We start from the raw sequence: 18,464 nt of genomic DNA, 5'->3' as shown, positions 1-18,464 counted from the left end.
TGTCGCATGTTTGATACACTACTAACTAGCGACGCAAGTGAGTCAAGCAGCACTTGACTCATTACAGCCATCGGGACGCTATCTGATATAAATGCCGAAGGTAACTATAAACTACAGGCAGGACAGGCCCTGTCTACTTAGTTAATGTGAGTGTCATTTCATTGTGTAATGTATACTATATGAATAATCTCCATTGCCCATCAAATTTAGAAGATGATGACGGCCAGAGTCTGGCTGGCTCAGAAGCTGGCTCTCACACTGGCTCAGAGTCTGCAGCAAGTAGGTGTCGAGCACCTCCAGCTACTCCGTTCAGAGGCAGGGAGGAATAAAATGACCGAGGCAAGGATAACCAAATGTCACCGAGCAGTGACTCAGTTTGTGGTAAAGGGTTTGCACCTGTTTGCCACAGTAAATTCCTTTGAATTTCGGTAGTAATTCGTCCAGCTTTTCATTTCAAGTGGAAATAACAAATTTCAAAGTTTTTATGTCAGTATAGTTCTGTTTTATTCATTCCTAGTCATATATTTTCTGTAGGGAGATGATAAAGACTCTCAACTCAAAATACAAAGCCCCAAACAGAGACAGTTAAACAAATCATCAGATTCCTGTTTGGAATGGGGTTGAAAAGAGCAATCTGATCACAGACCTGAAACATGTCACAAATGCAGCCATCACAGCAGATGGTTGGACTAGTTCCAGTCAAGACCACTACCTCACTAACATTGCTCTAGGTCAGGGAAGGTCTGAGTAAAGAAAAAGTCCTTAAAACCAAAGCAGTGTACCAAGCTCAAACAGGGACAGCTGTTGCGGAGGAGATTGAGGGGATCCTGGAGGAGTTTGGAGTGAAAGAGAAGGTGGTGGCAGCAACTGTGGATAACGCAGCAAACATGGATGTAGCTGTCAAAAAGCTTAACATCAAGTTTCCATGTTTTGCGCACACACTTAACCTTGGAGCTCAGAAGCTGTACAACTGCAATACAGTTTCCAACTGGGCAGCCAGGATTCGTTATGTGTGGTATGGATGAGGAGATCCCACATGGCTAAAGTTGTCCTAAAGGAAAAGCAACAACTCCTCAGTAATTAATAGGCCTACTGTTTAAATACTTAAATTGCAAGCTAACGAGATACAAATTGTAACATAAATGAACAGATTAGGATAAATTTAAAATGTATAAAGTAATGGTAATATTACATTGTTTAGTGTGTGTGTGTGTGTGTGTGTGTGTGTGTGTGTGTGTGTGTGTGTGTGTGTGTGTGTGTGTGCAGAGCTGCCCCAGCACTTGCTCCTTTTAGATGTGAGGACAAGATGGAACTCCCTGTATTTGATGGAGAGATTTTGTGAACAGTTCCCTGCCATCCAAGCTGCAGCCATAGACCAACGGCTTAGAAAGCCCATGGAGAAGGAGAAGTAAAAAATGAAAATGACTTATATAAAACTTGGTTAACTAAAGCCACATTAAAAAGGTTATGTTTGTTGTTTATGCAATTTTTTTTTTTGGTTTTGTTTATGTTGCAGACTGGCCAGAATGGGCAATGAGGACCTGAGGAAAGCAGAGGATTTTGTGCTGCTGATGAGGATGCATTACACATCCACAGGTTGGAAAAAGTTCCAACCTGTGGCCAGATATTGCCCATCCTTCAGAAACTGCGCAAACGTTACACTGTGCAGGCAGATGACTCTGCATTCGTCAGGAGCGTCAAGGAGAACATCTGGAATCTTTCCAAACGTTACCAGGTACAGTCACTGACATGAAACAATTAATTACTATATGACAATTAATCATATACACTAATGGTTATTCATTGTCACATTTTCTCCTTAATTGGTGTCGTTTGTCCTCCATTTTAAAATGAAGGATGGTGATATCCCGGCATTCCTGGAGGAAGCCACTGTGTTAGATCCCATATTTAAATCTTAAATGGACATGGATGAAATCTGGGACAGGGTCAGGGCATCAGCAGTGGCTGCAAACACAGAGGCAGTTGAGAAGGATGATTTGAATTTGACAATGCCTTTAGCACATTTCTGTTGTGAGACCTTTTCTTCTTGCTCTGTGGTTCTTACTCTTTACATTCCTTATCAAGCTGTCAGAGCCAAGAGAGACACAGGGGCAGGCAGAAGAAGTGGATGAAGAAGAAGAAGACTACGTAAGTTTAATGTAGCTATTACACTATTTACCGTATTTCCCGCACTATAACGCGCACCGGATTATAAGGCGCACCTTCAATGAATGACCTATTTTAGAACTTTTTTCATAAATAGGGCGCACCGGATTATAAGGCGCATAGCATAGAAGATACTGCAGTCAAACATTTGACTGGGGATGCGTTATGCATCCACTAGATGGAGCTGTGCTAATTGTATAGCTCGTCACGCGCAACGCAACTGTGAGGACGAGTTGCTGCATTTAGCAGATATAAAACTGGAACCTTTATGACAAAAAAGTAAAACACAATTACGCAGTTCCAAACCTTAGATTTTTTAAATATCTTGCAAACGTGAATGATACAAAGTAGAGAATCGCACCCTCGAATCTTGTAGTGTGGCCAGTCTTCCGCCCGATTTCCTGGCTCTGTGATCGTATAGTGTGACCTTCCTAATAGTGGAGGAATATCTGTCGTGTGGTCTGAACCAGCCATAAAGGGAATGTCAACAAAACAGTCAGACAAAGTCAAACTTTATTAAGCGTTCTGACAACTTTGTTCATTTGTAAACACGAATTGATCCATATATAAGGCGCTCCGGATTATAAGGTGCACTGTCGTTTTTTGAGAAAATTACCGGCTTTTAAGTGCGCCTTATAGTGCGGAAAATACGGTAGTTTAAAACTAAACCTTGTTATGTCATAATTTCAGATGCCACCTGTAAAGCAGAAAAAGTTGACAGCCCTAGAGGAACTTTTTGAAGAAGAGGACGGCAAGCTGCTTTCCACGGCAGCTGCCCCCTGCGTCCACAGCCCAGAGAGTGGATCAAGGAATCTAGCTTTACAGAAGCCTTCCTCCCATTCCAACCAAAGACAGTGCCAGCCTCTGGTGGTGGAGGAAGAGGGACACATTGCCAGTGTTGTCAGCTCTTACTGAGAAGTATCTCAGTGTCCAAACGTCCCCCACCCCTTCTGAAAGGGTGTTCTCCAATGCTGGAGACACCTCAAGTCCAGAAGGATCTCATATCCTTCCTGAGAGGGCAAACATGATCATTTTTCTGCACAATTTTTTTTAATTTTGTGTTCTTATCTTTACAGGAGACTTATATTTTTTTTTATGTCAGTTGAATTTTGTTACAAGTAGAATGCAAATGAGCACTGTTAATATTCCAAAAGGCACAAGCTCTTACTTGACTGGTTTCAGTCTGTGTTTTTAGTGTTATGGGACATAATGATGGCATTTGGGCTTAAAAAGCCAAACATATCTTTTTTTTTGTCTATACCAATTAATGTGAAAATGTACAATTTCCTAAACTAGACACACTTCTGATCAGATATTAAAGAGAGTTAATACAAACAAACAAATTTGTACTTATTTTCTCACCCAATGAGAATCGATAAGAGAATCGATAAGGAATCAGAGCGATAAGCAGAATCAGATTCGTTAAATTCTTATCAATTCCCATCCCTAATGTTTTGTACATTATCTAAATGGTTGGTTTACGAAAAATTGGTTGGTGGATATGCATTTGCTTGACCATATTCTCTATAGTTGGACAAATTGCTGGGGTAACTTTCATCAGGAAAGTTTCGTAGTTTCTGTTTTAATAATCGTATCGACTGAGGTGACCGGAGGTCAAAAGTTTTCAAAACTTTGAACTCGCCCAACCTAAGGAAGACTGCTTTTCGTTACTTAACGGATACTACTCAACTAAGTTGTCAATCTGACAGCATTTTTTATTAAAGGACGGCAAAAAAAGACTTTAAAGTAAGTAAAAGTACGTAGGCATTTTATCAAAAAAATGTAATGCAATTAAAACTTTTTTCATGTTTGGGATTCTCGGTCAGCTTTTGAGTTTAACTCTTGAAAGGCTTTGAGCGTGAACATATCAGATTGGCACCTTAGCACGAATCAAAGGCTAATCCATGTGGACCCATTATATTAAACAAAGAACACAACCTCAAATCAAATCATCTGACGTGGGTTGTCTACTATGCAACGCCTTGTCTGGTTTGCTACCCGCTTTAAAACCCAATTATATTCATCCCATGTAAACAACTGATTATATTTGCTCTGTTAAGCACATCTGTTTAAATAGAGGTGTGTGTGCATGCGTGCGTATGTGTTTGTGTGTGCATGCGGGAGTGTGTATGTGTGTTGACGTGTGTACCTTTTTGCCCAGGCCCTGATTCTCTCTCTCCAGCTCCTGGGTTGAGAGCTGCTGCCCCTGCAGCTGGTTCTTCTCCTCGCGGAGCTTCTCGACGGAGTCCTGCAGCTCACGGTTCTCCTTCTCCAGCTTCAGCAGCCGACTAGACACCCCCTCGTTCATCTCATGTATCAGAGACTTACGGGCTAGGGAAGGAGAGAGAGAGAACCGATAGTGTGTTTGACTGCATTGACGATAACGGATTCCGTCTTTTTTTTTTGTTGCTTGATTCACTCAGTGGCCATCTTGAATTTTGAAACAACAGTGTGAGGTATTTCAGAAGTTTACTTTCTCGCTGTTCATTTGATCTAACTTTGAATTTAAATGCACTTTCTGTCCAGATTTTCCAAACCCACTCTGCAAAGTTAATTGAGATTTGACTCCTACCAGAAGAATCCTTCCAGAAGTGAATATGCATTGTTACGAAATTTGTAGCGATGGTGTGAAAATATAAACATTGGGCTCCTCGATATCTTTAACTGTTAAAAATGAACTGTCATTAAAGCTACCGGGCCCTTGATGGCCCCCGAGTGACTCAACAGAAAGAGAACCAGTGGGTGGCATACTCTCAGTGTCGTCGTGGTTCTTTGCCAGTTGCTCCAGCTCCCAGCCCAGATGGGCCGACTCATTCATGCTCTGTTTCTGTCCGATCTCCAACAGCATGTTCTCCTCCAGCAGCTCCTCCTGCCGGCGCCGCTCACCGTCCCGCTCCTCAACACACAAACACTAAGTCATAGTAATGAGGAAGGTCCAGTCACACCAGCCTCCGAGATCTGCTCTACAACTTCCAAAACTGAAGCACAGGAATTCAGACAGAGCTCCAAAACTTCTTTGTCAGAGCGGTTCAAAGAGACTGTCGCTTGGGCATTTCAGTATCGCTAAATCATCGCTCCTCATACTTTGGAAGTCAGATCAAAATTAACAAAATACATGATCAAATGTTTAGATGCCTCTGAGGCACCTTATTTTTGTATCACTACGATCATTTGAAGAGTTGCGTTTTTCAAACATGGACATACGCGATTGACACGAACATTTTTGCGATTGGTCCCTATAATGTCCGTCAAGATAGATTTGTCTATACAGTGAAAAAAAATAAAAAAAAACGTAAAACATTTACTTCAGAACCCTAGCTTCAAATGATCAACAGTTTTCATATAAATTAACTATGGACTAAAATCGAGAATTGGTAATGGCTAATTCAATACACGCTAATTTGCGAACATTCAATCAACCACAAGTGAGATTGAATTGTTTTTATTAAATGCAACCGTGCTGCTTATTATGATTCCGACACGTTTGATCTACACAGCCTAAAACGCTGTGTCACTCTTTATGAAACTGTGAAGAACTGTAGAGGATGACTAAATATTAACAGAGAAGAAAAGTTAGACAGATTGGGCCAAAGGTGGCACTATAGTAATCGTCTGTAAATTAAGTAATTTTAATTCATTTCAAATTACCACTGTTGCAGGTGCTCACCAAGGTTTTTTTTATAATGGATGTCAATGTGGAAACTGATTTCACCCATTCCGAAGGCGAACACCTCACGGCTATCAAAGTTGGTCCAGGACTATAAACAGTGTGTAAGCAGGAGTCCAGAAAGTAAAGTACCGCTTCAGCAACAAGGGGGACCAAAGCTCCACAAAATATATAGATCCCATTCACTCTCTCCATAGAGGATTTGATTAAAGCCGTAATGTCTTAACCATCCAAAGTACTTACCACGCACAGTTATATTGTGAAACTATGAAATATGCTCCTGGAGAAGCCACAAGTAAGAGAAGTTAACTTCTAGTTTTTAGAAAAACACTTTTTAATCACAATGTCATTTGAAACCAATAATCCTACATTGTAACGCAACGTCTTTGTGTTCGGAAGTCTTCGTTGACTACTGCTACTGAACTCGATGCTCACGGAGCATTGCTCACGACAAGTTGGCCCAACCACATGCATTTTAATCATGTCTAGTTATGTATGGGGTTCCTTATTTTATTTGGAATGTTGTGCTAATTACGGTCATATAGTCATCATATTGTAGCTTCTTAGTCGAGTTTAGCAGGGCATTGCTGAAGACTGAGCACACTGCTCAGTCTTCCTTCCCATGGTCAATAAATGCGGTGAAGTGAATGTAAAGTGAGGTTCACCATTTCAACGTCATGGATCTTGGCCCGCAGCAGCAGGTTGTCCTTCTCTACTGCATGGAGTTTCTCACATCGCCCCCTGGAGGCCGACAGCTGGTCCTCCAGCAACACCTTGGTCTCCATCAGAGTCAGGTTGTCCCCACGAAGCTCCTAATGCACACACACACACACACACACTCGTTCACTGAGTTGCCAGTGGCAGCTGCTTAGATCCACTTGTCAAATGGTGTGCGGGTCGGTTCAGTATTCAAAGGTGCAGCTCTGTTGTAGGGCTGCTATGAGGCCACGATGCTTACGTAGCTGCCGCGGCTATCGCCGTCCGGCTTAACCGCGCCCTACCATAAGGGGACTGTCTGCGGGCGAAATGCGAGCCGTAGCTGAGCTGTGCTATACACACCCTCACTACTGGGCCGAGACCAGCTGGGTCCGAAGCGTACCCGCCAGTGGAAAAGTAGGAAATAGGACCTTAACTCTGTGTTTCCGTGAAGCCCTTTGATAATCCTTACTATAAAAAGCATTTTTTAATATAATTTGGTAAACAAAACATAAAACAAACAAAAGTCCATGAAAACACAATAACTTTTGAAGGGCAAACTGACACGATTGCCATTTTTCTAATATTGGAGTACTGCTTCATACGAGTGTTGTGGAAAAAGAAGCCTTGCCTGCAACAGCAAATCATAAAAAAGTTGCTTTTACAGAAAGTGTTTATGAGCGTGGCAGTTCCTCTGTAACTCATTCCTCAGGTACAGGACTAACAGATGATCACATACTGTCTGCTACGCTCTTCAAGGTCATGAGTACATTGAACAAGTTGCCTTTGTGTGGGAATAGAAACTCAGTCCATCTCAGACCTGGTATCTAGATGGTGACTGGGAATTCTTGCAGCCACACAAATAAATGAGCTATGATTTGGTGGTCTTTTCCACTCCATCTCATTTTCTGGGTTTGACTGAGGCTGGCTTTTAAAAGGCTGCCATGGGCCTTAGTCACAGGGTAGCCATCTTGGTTCCATTCTGTTTCTAAATGCTAGCTGGTTAGGGGAACTTAATGTTGATTTCTGCAGGCCGCAAGGTGAATAAAGCCCATTAATGTGTATTTCTTTGGGGGATTTACTTTTGTCATTCTTGAACCAAATGTTTTGGTGAGCTGCTTCCTTCCTGGAGCAGGTCCCCTGTTGTATGACGGAAGTGTGGCCGACATACCTCCACCCTGCTCTTGTAGAAATGACCAACGGAAGTCCACCCTGGAGGTGTGACCGACATACCTCCACCCTGCTCTTGTAGAAAGGACCAACGTACCTCCACCCTGCTCTTGTAGAAGTGCACGTCGTTGAGTTTTTCCTTGCAGCGGGTCAGCTCCGCCTCCAACCGGTCAACACGGGCTGCTCGCTCCTTCATAGAGTCCATCTCGTCCTGGTACGCCCGCACGAAGCGCGCCTCCGTGGACAGAGACTGGTTCTGTATGGACCCACACATAACCATTGTATAGACGCACAACTTATTGCTAAGTTTAAAGAGACTGCCCCTTTGCCCCTGGAAGGTAATGTGTTGCAGTGGTGGAAAACACATCAGACTGAGTTTCCCCTCCTGGCAAACCATGCCAAACCCTACCTGTGTATTCCTTGCACTTGCACGTGTACCTTCAGAACGTGTTTCAGCACTGCAGGAGACATTGTCCCTTCTGAACACCGTGTTTTGTCTCTTGAGCATGTTGACCAGTTGTTTTGTAAGAAAAAACTCGCAAAGGACACTTGAGGACAGATTTGACTGTTACATTTAACTTTTTACAAAAGTGATGTTTTGTTTTTAGAAGAAAACTATCCAGATAGATGGATTGGGAATGGTCTATGTTCAAAATGAAAGTCAATTAAGCTCTTTAAGTTAAGCCATAAAAAAACATTTGCACTTTATTCTTTGGTTTAAAAAATGTATTGTTTTTGTTTTAAATATCTGGAAGAGCAAAGAAGTAAAATGATGAAATTATAATTAAGTTGTTTTTTGTGAGTTTTGTGAGTTAATGTGAATGTAACAGGTTGTGTTAAATGGGCTATGATATCTTCTCATATCGATCGCAGGACCCTGAATCGAAATCGTATCACGACTTTTGATATCGGCAAATATTGTATCCTTGTCCGATGAATCAATTTAATATCGTACCGTGATGAAACGATTTATGAGGATTTACACTACTAGTATAGACCCACACATAACCAGTATTTCGACTAGGGCTTAGACTCCGAACTTCGTTATTCGAATATAATTAGAATATCAAAAAATAAATCAACATTCGAACAAATATTAGGCAGCCCTTAATATTCGAACCTGTTATGGGCATTATTTTTGTAGAAGTCTTTGCTTGAACGTTGTTTTCAATTCAGATTCCGAGGCTTTTTCACGCCTGGTGAAGTTGTGAGTCGCATTAGCAAGGCTATTATTGGTCATCTGGGCTCCTGTAGGTGGCGTTATAGCGTCCTGGTTTGCGCCAATTTTGTATTTTATGGCAAAACAATGGCCGCCTCAACACCGACAACAGCCCCCGAGGAGGAGATCGAAATTTACACCCCCTGACCATTTCTAAAGCAAAGTGTGGCGCTACTTTGGGTTCCAAAAATGCAGGGGAAAATAAGCGGTAAGGAGCCCACCTGTCTACACTCCATCCCAGCAAGCTGGAGGTGGAGGCGGGGGAGGGATTGGGCCGAGGCAGGCCAGAATCGACACCATGCTACCTTCACGAGGCCTTCCCTATGCCCGTCAACAAAGAGCGACAGATTTGCTGACAAGGTTTGTTTGCGAAGATATGAGGCCCATTGACGTTATATACGAGAGCGGGTTTCAAGCTTTTGTCCACGAGCTAGAGCCAAGATTCAAGATCCCCTGCTTCCGGACCATCAGTGGTAAAATAACGAAGCTGTGCGCCAATCAAAGATGGCATTAGGGGAATGCTGCGTGGAGGAAAACTGGGGACCACTGATGGGTGGAGTTCTTTGGCTACTGAGTCCTATGGTACGGTCCCAGCCCATTTCCTCGATGAGGACCGGGACATGAGAAGCTTCAAACTGCTCACACAGCAGCGAATGTCTCTACATGCATCGACAGCATTCTACAAGAGTACCAACTGGAGCGGGAGTCTGTGCTTGCCATCACAACTGATAATGCGACCACCTATGTCAATAGTGTAGAGAGGTACTTGACGATCACGGATATCCCGTGCACGGCTCACACAATTAACCTTGCAGCGGGAAAGGGGCTTTCAGAGCGTTCCGTTGCAACAGCAACCCTTATTCTTCAGAGGTCTATAGAGTACTAAAGTGTCCTGGCAACCGGATTTTCAGTTCTAAACAACCGAATGAGAGGTGGCGTTTTCCATTGCTTCCATGCTTTGTTTCTTTCAAAAGGAAAATAAATCAATTTCAAGAGGTGAAAATCACTAACAATCCAAACATGTCGAGGCGTTCATGTATTTCCCTGGGGAATTAAAAGTTAACACGACGTTAGTTTAGGTTTTTTTTTATATGAAGACAATCTATTCTCAATATTAATTACATCATTGGTAAAGCAAACTCGCAAATCAATTCACAATAAAATCTTTCCTTTTCTATAAAATATTCGTGTGGAATAGGATTTCCCCGAAAACCGGTTGCTATGGAAACGTGACGTCACACTTTAGTATTCTATTGGTTTATCAATACGGCGGATGCGAGCGCAGAAAGATGGCAAAAAGAAAAATTGTTTGACCGGTTGCCATGGTTATCTCTGTGGGGTTAATTTGCAGTTGCGGTGTTAATTAGGGATTTTGTCAGCTTACCGCTACATTAAACTGTAATCAGACAACGCGGTTATATGCTATAGACCCTAGAGTATCTGTGGTATAAAGGCTGGGACGAATTTCAAATTATAAATATGTACAATCCATAACGTTAGCTCTCTGGCTCATAGCTCAGCGGACTAGAATACCTCCCGTTGCCAAGTCGTAGCTAAGGTCCGTCCTATTTATGTGAAAAACTGAATGATGAATGATCTTAATTTCTTTTCTTTGGCAAGTGACTGTGGTATAAGCGGGATAATGCCCTTCGAGGTGTCAAAAACATGTTTGATCGATCGAAATTAAAGGGAAATACTTTTTGACGGAGATGAACTCAACAGAGTATACATTTAATAAGCATGCAATACGAATAAGAAAAAGCATAATTATTAAAGTATTTGAATTGTTTTATTATGTTGGCAAGCAAGAAGTAGAATAAATGGGATAATCAGTCTTATTAAAAGGGTTTGTGCAACCAACCGCACAAGACATGATTGCGGCTCTTGACGCCCTCGTCGCTTTCTGCCAACGACATGCGCGTAGAGGAGGAGTGACGTAGAGTGACGTAGAGTGACGTAGACTGATAATCCCACTATACCTCTTCATCCCCGCAACTTCGGTCCCGTCAGAGTGGGTGTTTCCAGCAGCTGGACTGACAGTCACAAGGCTGCGTTTGCGTCTGACCCCCGAGCATGTTAACATGCTAATATTCCTAAACAAAAATCTGGGTGGGCAACAGTTTTAGTCTGAGGGCCAGAGTTACTTTGGCAAAGTAAGCGGATGGCCACACTTTGGAAGATTGTAATTAAACAAGCACGATTTAATGGTGCAAATGAATTCGATTCAAATTATGTATTAGGCTACTTTACAGTTGCCTCAACTTTGCCAGCCTATTTCAAGGCCTGACATTTACTTTTGTGCTAGGCCTATCTGACTTTGGCTACTCTAAGGTTACAATAACTGGATTTACTTTCAAGGATTCATTGACTACACTACCCTGCATATTGTTTATTCATACCACCTGTAGCTCTTCAAGATAGATAACTATTAACAGAACTGCAAATGTATGTGTGCAGGTTACATTAACATACGGACTTAAGGCAATCTGGCCTTAAGTCATCAAATTTAATGGAGGCTACTAGAGGGAGACCTTCATCACTGAACGAACAATATCCAGCTGATTTCAGTTGGGATTATTCTTTTTTTCTATTATTATTATTTTTATAATATTTAATTTAAATATTTCATGAAATTAGAACTATGTTTCTGTTCTGCCAATTTCAACCATGGCCTGTCTCTTCTTGTTGTGGAAGTACCAGAGACGTCAGAGAAACCAACGCAGTTGTTTAGAATTCATAATATCATCCAGAGGCGCACACAGCTTTTTGCCGTGTTCTATAAAATATTCTCTGGGAGATCCGGCGGGCTTCCTGGAGCTCTATATCTAAATAATATAAGACATATAATATATAGATATCCATATAATATATAATATCACGGCCGAAACCTGTGTGCGCCTCCGGATATTATGAATGGTAACGACGGCGTTGGGTTCCGACGCCTCTGGTTCCTCCACTTCTACATCAATCTGAAGCGCGACATGGAGGAGAAAGGGATTGCTGCCGGACTGGGAGGAGCTCAGCCCTGGGGGGAGCTCAGCCCTGGGGGGAGCTCAGCCCTGGGAGGAGCTCAGCCCTGGGAGGAGCTCAGCCCTGGGAGGAGCTCAGCCCTGGGAGGAGCTCAGCCCTGGGGGGAGCTCAGCCCTGGGGGGAGCTCAGCCCTGGGAGGAGCTCAGCCCTGGGAGGAGCTCAGCCCTGGGGGGAGCTCAGCCCTGGGAGGAGCTCAGCCCTGGGGGGAGCTCAGCCCTGGGGGGAGCTCAGCCCTGGGAGGAGCTCAGCCCTGGGAGGAGCTCAGCCCTGGGGGCCTGCAGGTGTCCGGGAGTCTGCACCGGCAACAATCCCTTTCTCCTCCATGTCGCGGTTCAGTCTTGACTTCAGGGAGACAAACACAGCGACATCGGTTGACTTGCTCTTAATAACAGGACCGCGGGTCAGATAAAGGCAGGGTGTTTTTCCTCCAAATTACAAAGCACTATGCGGGTGTGATGCTCATCTCTGTTATAGGCTATAGGCCTATTTGGTGCTTGTAAAAGTCGAACAATGCACTCTCAAACACGGGAAACCATTAAAAAAGACCAAATCTTTATTACACAAGAAATAAAAACAAACAGAATAATTTCTTAATATGTTATACATATTGTGTTTTTGAATGGTTTCCCGGGATTAAGAGCGCATTGTTTGGCTTTACAAGCACTCCATAGGCCTATAGCCCATAAGGCCTATAATTATTTAAAAACTGTTAACAGTTGTAGGTCTATACGTTAACTGTCTTGTACATCACCCCCACCCTGATGCAGCTCCACTGGTTACCAGTCAAGATCTGCATTAAAATCTAAATTCTATTCCTCAGATACAAGTCCCTTCACGCTCTGGCCCCCGTTACCTCTCTGACCTCCTCCACCCCTACAGCCCCCTGCGGTCCCTCAGGTCCTCTGACAAGGACCGGCTGGCAATTCCCCGCACGAGACTCGAGCCCTCTGGGGACAGGGCCTTTTGCGTGTCCGCCCCCACTCTGTGGAACCAGCTCCCTCCCAACATCCGCTGTGCCCCTTCCATGGCCACTTCCAAAAAGTACACGAAAGCACCCCTTTTCTCTGAGGCCTATGGCCTCTAACTCACAACCCCACCCAGCGCCTTGCGCATTTTGCACTCTCACTCAGCTAAACACACACCCTCACCTCGCACTCTTGTGAAGCGACCTTGAGTATCCTGAAAGGCGCTATAGAAAATCTTTTTTTTATTATTGTATTATTGTTGGCCTATAAAAAAATGATTGAGAAAAACATGCTGTATTTTCTATCAACAGCAAATTTTATCTTGCCTTCAGAAAAATAACGATGAAATCGATAATTTATCTTTAATTTTATCGATGATCGTTCAAGGATATTTCTTAAAATATCGATCCCTGATAGCGACCCACACATAAACAGTGTGTAGACCCACACCCAGTATAACCTGGGTGTACTAACATTCATTATTGTCTGGCAATATTATTTCTACTGCAACCTTCACTCAATAGCCAAGAAATGGTGTATTTTTCTTTTTATGCATTCCCTTGCCTAAGCTGTTTAAAAAGTCTATGGGCCCCACACACACACAATCCTGACCTCCTGTCTCAGTCTCTGGAGCTCCTGGTTCAGACGCCCTGCCTCGTGTTTGGAGTCCATCAGCTGCTCCGTCTTCTCCTCACTGTCAGCGCACACGCACAAACACACACACACACACAAAGGTCAAATCTGTCAATGCAAAATGTATAGTCAGCCATGATAATGTTTGGTTAGCAGTGAACCGGTGGTAATGATCAGTTGATTAAATACAACACTAACACTGCTGCAGGTTCAGAGCCACGCCCTGGTTGTCATGACAGCTAACCTTGAGCGTCTTAGTTCAATTCATACTTTGCAGTCACGTGACTACCATGGCTACCTGGAGGGCAACAGACGCCGACAAAATGGCGACGAACATCGGCCAGCCAGGGGATTTGCAGCCTTGCAGATTTCCAATACTACAATCAATCAGCTATTTAGACCATAAATGTTCAAATTAGATATCAAGAAAAGATAACATACTCGGAACTTGTGATCCATACACAGCACCCGCTGATGTGTTCATTGCTTTGAAGTTGGTAACGTCTCGACCAGACGTGGAGTTTGGAGATATTGCCAATACAACGAAAGCCTACAAAAGTACTAACTTTTTTTCAAGAGTGGGTTGATTAACAACGTTGTCGTATGGGAGGTGAAAAACGGAATATCTTCAGTGAGTACTATCTAGCTACCCGCAAAACGATCAACAAATAGCTTTTTTCTGAATCAAGTAACTTATAAGTAACTCTTTTATTGACCAAGTAATGCGGTAGCGTCCACACAAGTTACATTTTCTCAAGCATTTCCGAAGTTCCAGCGCAGCAGAGCATTTTGCTGCACTCTGAAATAAAACTGCTTAGGATCATTTAGTGACGCCTCCACCAGTGTTGCCAGATTGGGCCAGATTTCCCGCCCAATCTGGCAACACGGGCTTTCCCCATAACGGCAGAGGGAGGGTTATTTTCATTTTGAAATAATCTTAATTATAATGTGCAATTAAACAATGTATATTACTTATGGCAAATTCTAATCTTATAGACAATAATACAATTTTTCTCCTTTTGGGATGGGATCCGGTAAAAACATAACCCCAGCTTCACTCCTCGGCAGTTAATACATCCAATCGCACAGCAACTATCTGGCACATCGTTTTCACCTCAAAATACCAACTTTCGTTCGTATGGTAAAACTGGCGACGTCCTGGCAGATCCTTGATTAGGTTACTAAGTTGCTAGAGAACGTTGTTCTTGCCCGCCAGCCAGTCGTCGTGACGTCACGTGCAAAGTATGAATATAGCAAAAAAGGCTTCTGGAATTACAATGGACTTTTTCCACAGCCCCAGGAAGAGCCAAATGGAAAGTGAGGGATCTCGCTTTGTCTTTTTACTAGTTGTCATCCATCCAGGATGTGTCTGTTATACAGACTCCAGAGAGCAGATTCTAGCCATGAAGAACTGGAAACACTCACAGTTCCTGCCTGAATCTGCGCAGCTTAGCCTTGTTGTCGGCTAACTCCACTGAAAGATGGTGCTTCTCTTCTTTGGTGTGCTCGGGGCCCGACAACACTGGGCCCCCATTGGCCACCACCAGCCCACCAGAGGGAAGCCTCTGTTCTGGGCTGTGCACCCCCAGAGACCTGTACCCGTCCCGGGGCTGCTGGCTACTCAGGAAGTCCCGCTCCTGAGTCAGGTCCAGAATGACCTGGAAACACAAAACAGAAGGTAATTAACAAACCCACTCAAGTCACAGGCATGTTTGAGCGTACTCCATGTACTCAGTACTAGGGATGGGCATTTGAAGGCATATCAATATTCGATTAAAAAAATTTCGAGAAAAAAAAAAGTGTAGCGCACTGATAATGTAGCCTGAAGTTCTTCTGTGATCTGGCCTTCACTAAACAAATGTATTCGTTTTCCATCTATTAGTCAAATAAATAAGGAAATCAAAATTTGTTCAATTTATTGAGCATTTTAGAAGGAAAAAAAAACACTCGAAATCAGTATGCTGAATCAAAATCAGCATAATGATCATTTTTGACAAGAATATGAATGAACACTATTGCATACTTAAGGCACAAACTGAAATTAGATTAAAGTAAATTGAAGGCACCAACTGAATAGATTCACGTAACTGAAGCACAACAGCAGAAAGTATAAGTACTGGTGGGTATCAACAGAACTCCACTTGCAGTGCACGGGCCCGCCTCGCATTATGCATGAAGCACATATAACAGAACATCAACAAAATATATAATGTGTAAGACGGAAATACAGTATGTCTAAAACATTTCCAGTTAACATAACACATAAGCCCACTGCATCACTCATTCTTGTTCAAAAGAATGAGCATATCTACGCGCTCGGGGGATAGCACGGAGGCGGTTTACAATCACCGTCTGGAACGGAGGTTGCCGGTACAGTGAAGTATTCCAAGTATGAAATGGCATAAGTATACACATTTAATGAACAATATATAATTAATTTAGCTAATGAATATATTTAATTAACTTTAGGCAAAACTTTAAAAAAATCTGCTACAGCTAAAGTCGAATACCCACTCATTTTGAATAATCTAATGTTCGAATAGCCGTGCCCATCCCTACTCAGTACCTCGTTAGCCTTCTCCCGTTGCTCAATCAGTTGCCGTAGCGAAACAGCCATGTTGCGGGAGAGAGGATCGAGGTCATCCGGGGTCAACTCTGCCCCTTCTTCCAGCCAGGACAAGTCCAGAACATTCAGCTGGTTATGGGTCACCTGTGATACACAAGCATCGCCACAAACACAATTACATAACAGAAATATACTATTATATGCTGTTTTTTTATTCAGATATAAAAATCTGCAGCTCAACTATTGTTCTTCTTAAGTTTTATTCTTTCTTTCTTATTCTCTACAAACTTTGGGACCTATCTCCTTCCTCAATTTTTCACCTAGAGACTGCATTCAAATTTTTAAATATTCAGTATAGCTTGGAATCGCGCGCTTCTTTTCCGATTTTTTTAATATTTTATACTTTTTAAGATATTCTACTTTTACAATATTATCTTTTTTTTAACATGGGAGTCAGTGGGAGGACGGCAGAGCCGTCCTCTGGTACTTCAACTGTTTAAGACGTAACTAAATCAATTTTCAACCGTTTATCTTCCTTCAAACCATCTACGCACTTGGATCTTGAATAATATCTCAACGGAATTTCGATATCATTTGAACTTTCTTCAGAATCACAGTTTTAGTTTCAAACCATCATATTCTACAGTTGGTCCCATTGAAGCCGTCTGCCCATTCTGACACTTGAATTACTTAAGACATCGTAACTCGGTCTAATTTCAACCGTTTACCTTCGTTCAAACCATTTAACAAATCTACACACTTGTATCTTCAATAATATCCAAACGGAATATATCATTTAAACTTTATTCAGAATCAGTTTTAGTTTCATACCGGTGTTGGTACCGGATTGACTCGGCAGCCAGATCGACTCGAGGTCCTAGATGCGCAATAATGACGCACTACTTGTAAACGCTGTCTTTTAAATGCTCGTTTCATTCATTCCCATGTTATTCCCAAGTATTGACGATCTCCTTTTGTTTTCTAATCTATGAATAATAATCTAATATACAAAGATTGATCAGATAATATTTGTGGCTTTAGATTGATGGCTAACGTGAGCTAATAAAAGTTAGGGGGGGGGGGTGCTTTCATCAATATAGGATTAGTTTTGTAGGTGATAATTACTTTAACATATGTGAAGACAAAAATATATGTGTAACCAAGCGTTTTATTGTTGCCTATACTTGGGTAATATATAAAAGAAGAATCGGTTAACTCCATTCACTGAACGGGGCGATCCACTTTATTCCCAGCGCTTCCAACACAGAGTCAAAACAGCGACGCACACGCAGACACTTCCAGACATCGACACTGTCGATACGTCAAGTGTCGATACGTCATCTGTAAGCGCAGGGCCCCGAGTCGATCAGGCTGCCGAGTCAATCTGGTACCCACACCGGCTTCATTTTCAGTTGGTCTCCTTGATTTACGTTGATGCTGGAGCGTGATGACGTTCAGCAGTGTTGCCAGATTGGGCGGTCTTTCCCGCCAGATTGGGCTACATTTGGAGGACGTTCAGGCAGTGTTGCCAGATTGGGCGGTTTTTCCCACTCTATTGAGCTACTTTTAACCACGCACCACCTCGCTATTCTCTTAAAGACACCACACACACACACACACACACACACACACACACACACACACACACGCACACACACACACACACACACACACACACACACACACACACACACTGCAGGGCAATACATTTGACGTTTCAGATTCTTCAGTTATATTTATTTTATATTTCTGCATTTTTAGCAATGCTTTGCGCTTTTCATTCAGCATTAACTTTATTGTTTCCAACCATTAGCTTTTTCTGGTGTGCATGTTTATATTGTTTACTCCATTTAGACTTTGGAACTTTTGTTAAAATCCCTTAACTTGATTCAAACCATCTAATGTTTCTTTATGTCTTAATCTATGTGGCTTTATTAAAAAATATTTTCAACCTCACTTTGTGCGATAGCACTCACCGCATTTTCTGCAGGATATGCATTTTTAAGTTAAAATGTATTACTTTATTCAAAATAAAAACATGATTGAATCCCAATAGAAACAGCCAAAGTATCAGAGCAAATGTCTTCTATTTGTACCACAGCATTGTTAGATAATTTATCCTGATTGGTCAAAAACAGCAACCAAACAAAACAGCAAAAACAGCAGTAAATACAACTAAAATCTCATTGCATAAATCAATGAGACCAACTGAAAACGAAGCCGACATGGAACTTAAAATGTGATTCTGAAAAATGTAAAAGGGTAATCGAAATTCGGTTTTCAGATTATTGAAGATACACATATAAGTGTGTTGATTTGTTAAATGGTTTGAACGAAGGGTAACGTTGAAAA

At 42.3% G+C, this 18,464-nt stretch overlaps 1 protein-coding gene across 4 annotated transcripts in view; it reads right to left on the bottom strand.

The window, feature by feature from the left end:
• The window catches only part of ccdc88c (coiled-coil domain containing 88C), an 83,655-nt gene that overhangs the window by 47,588 nt on the left and 17,603 nt on the right, over positions 1 to 18,464 (bottom strand). For 3 of the 4 annotated variants that reach the window (XR_013812475.1, XM_079752495.1, XM_079752497.1), the window contains exons 7-13: positions 16,113 to 16,256; positions 14,972 to 15,204; positions 13,526 to 13,607; positions 7,797 to 7,955; positions 6,499 to 6,645; positions 4,918 to 5,077; positions 4,316 to 4,497 (exon numbers count right to left, since the gene is read on the bottom strand). Coding sequence is in view for 3 of the 4 variants with exons in the window: in XM_079752495.1 (XP_079608621.1) it covers positions 4,316 to 4,497; positions 4,918 to 5,077; positions 6,499 to 6,645; positions 7,797 to 7,955; positions 13,526 to 13,607; positions 14,972 to 15,204; positions 16,113 to 16,256 (1,107 nt within the window). In the remaining variant the exon portion in view is untranslated. The remainder of the gene's footprint in view (positions 1 to 4,315; positions 4,498 to 4,917; positions 5,078 to 6,498; positions 6,646 to 7,796; positions 7,956 to 13,525; positions 13,608 to 14,971; positions 15,205 to 16,112; positions 16,257 to 18,464) is intronic. The other variant, XM_079752496.1, reaches the window with a different exon arrangement.

The sequence above is a fragment of the Pollachius pollachius genome (assembly GCF_949987615.1).
Source record: "Pollachius pollachius genome assembly, chromosome: 15".
NCBI lineage: Eukaryota > Metazoa > Chordata > Actinopteri > Gadiformes > Gadidae > Pollachius > Pollachius pollachius.
The sequence above is the reverse complement of the archived record's forward strand: the minus strand, read 5'-3'. Positions and strand labels throughout refer to the sequence as shown.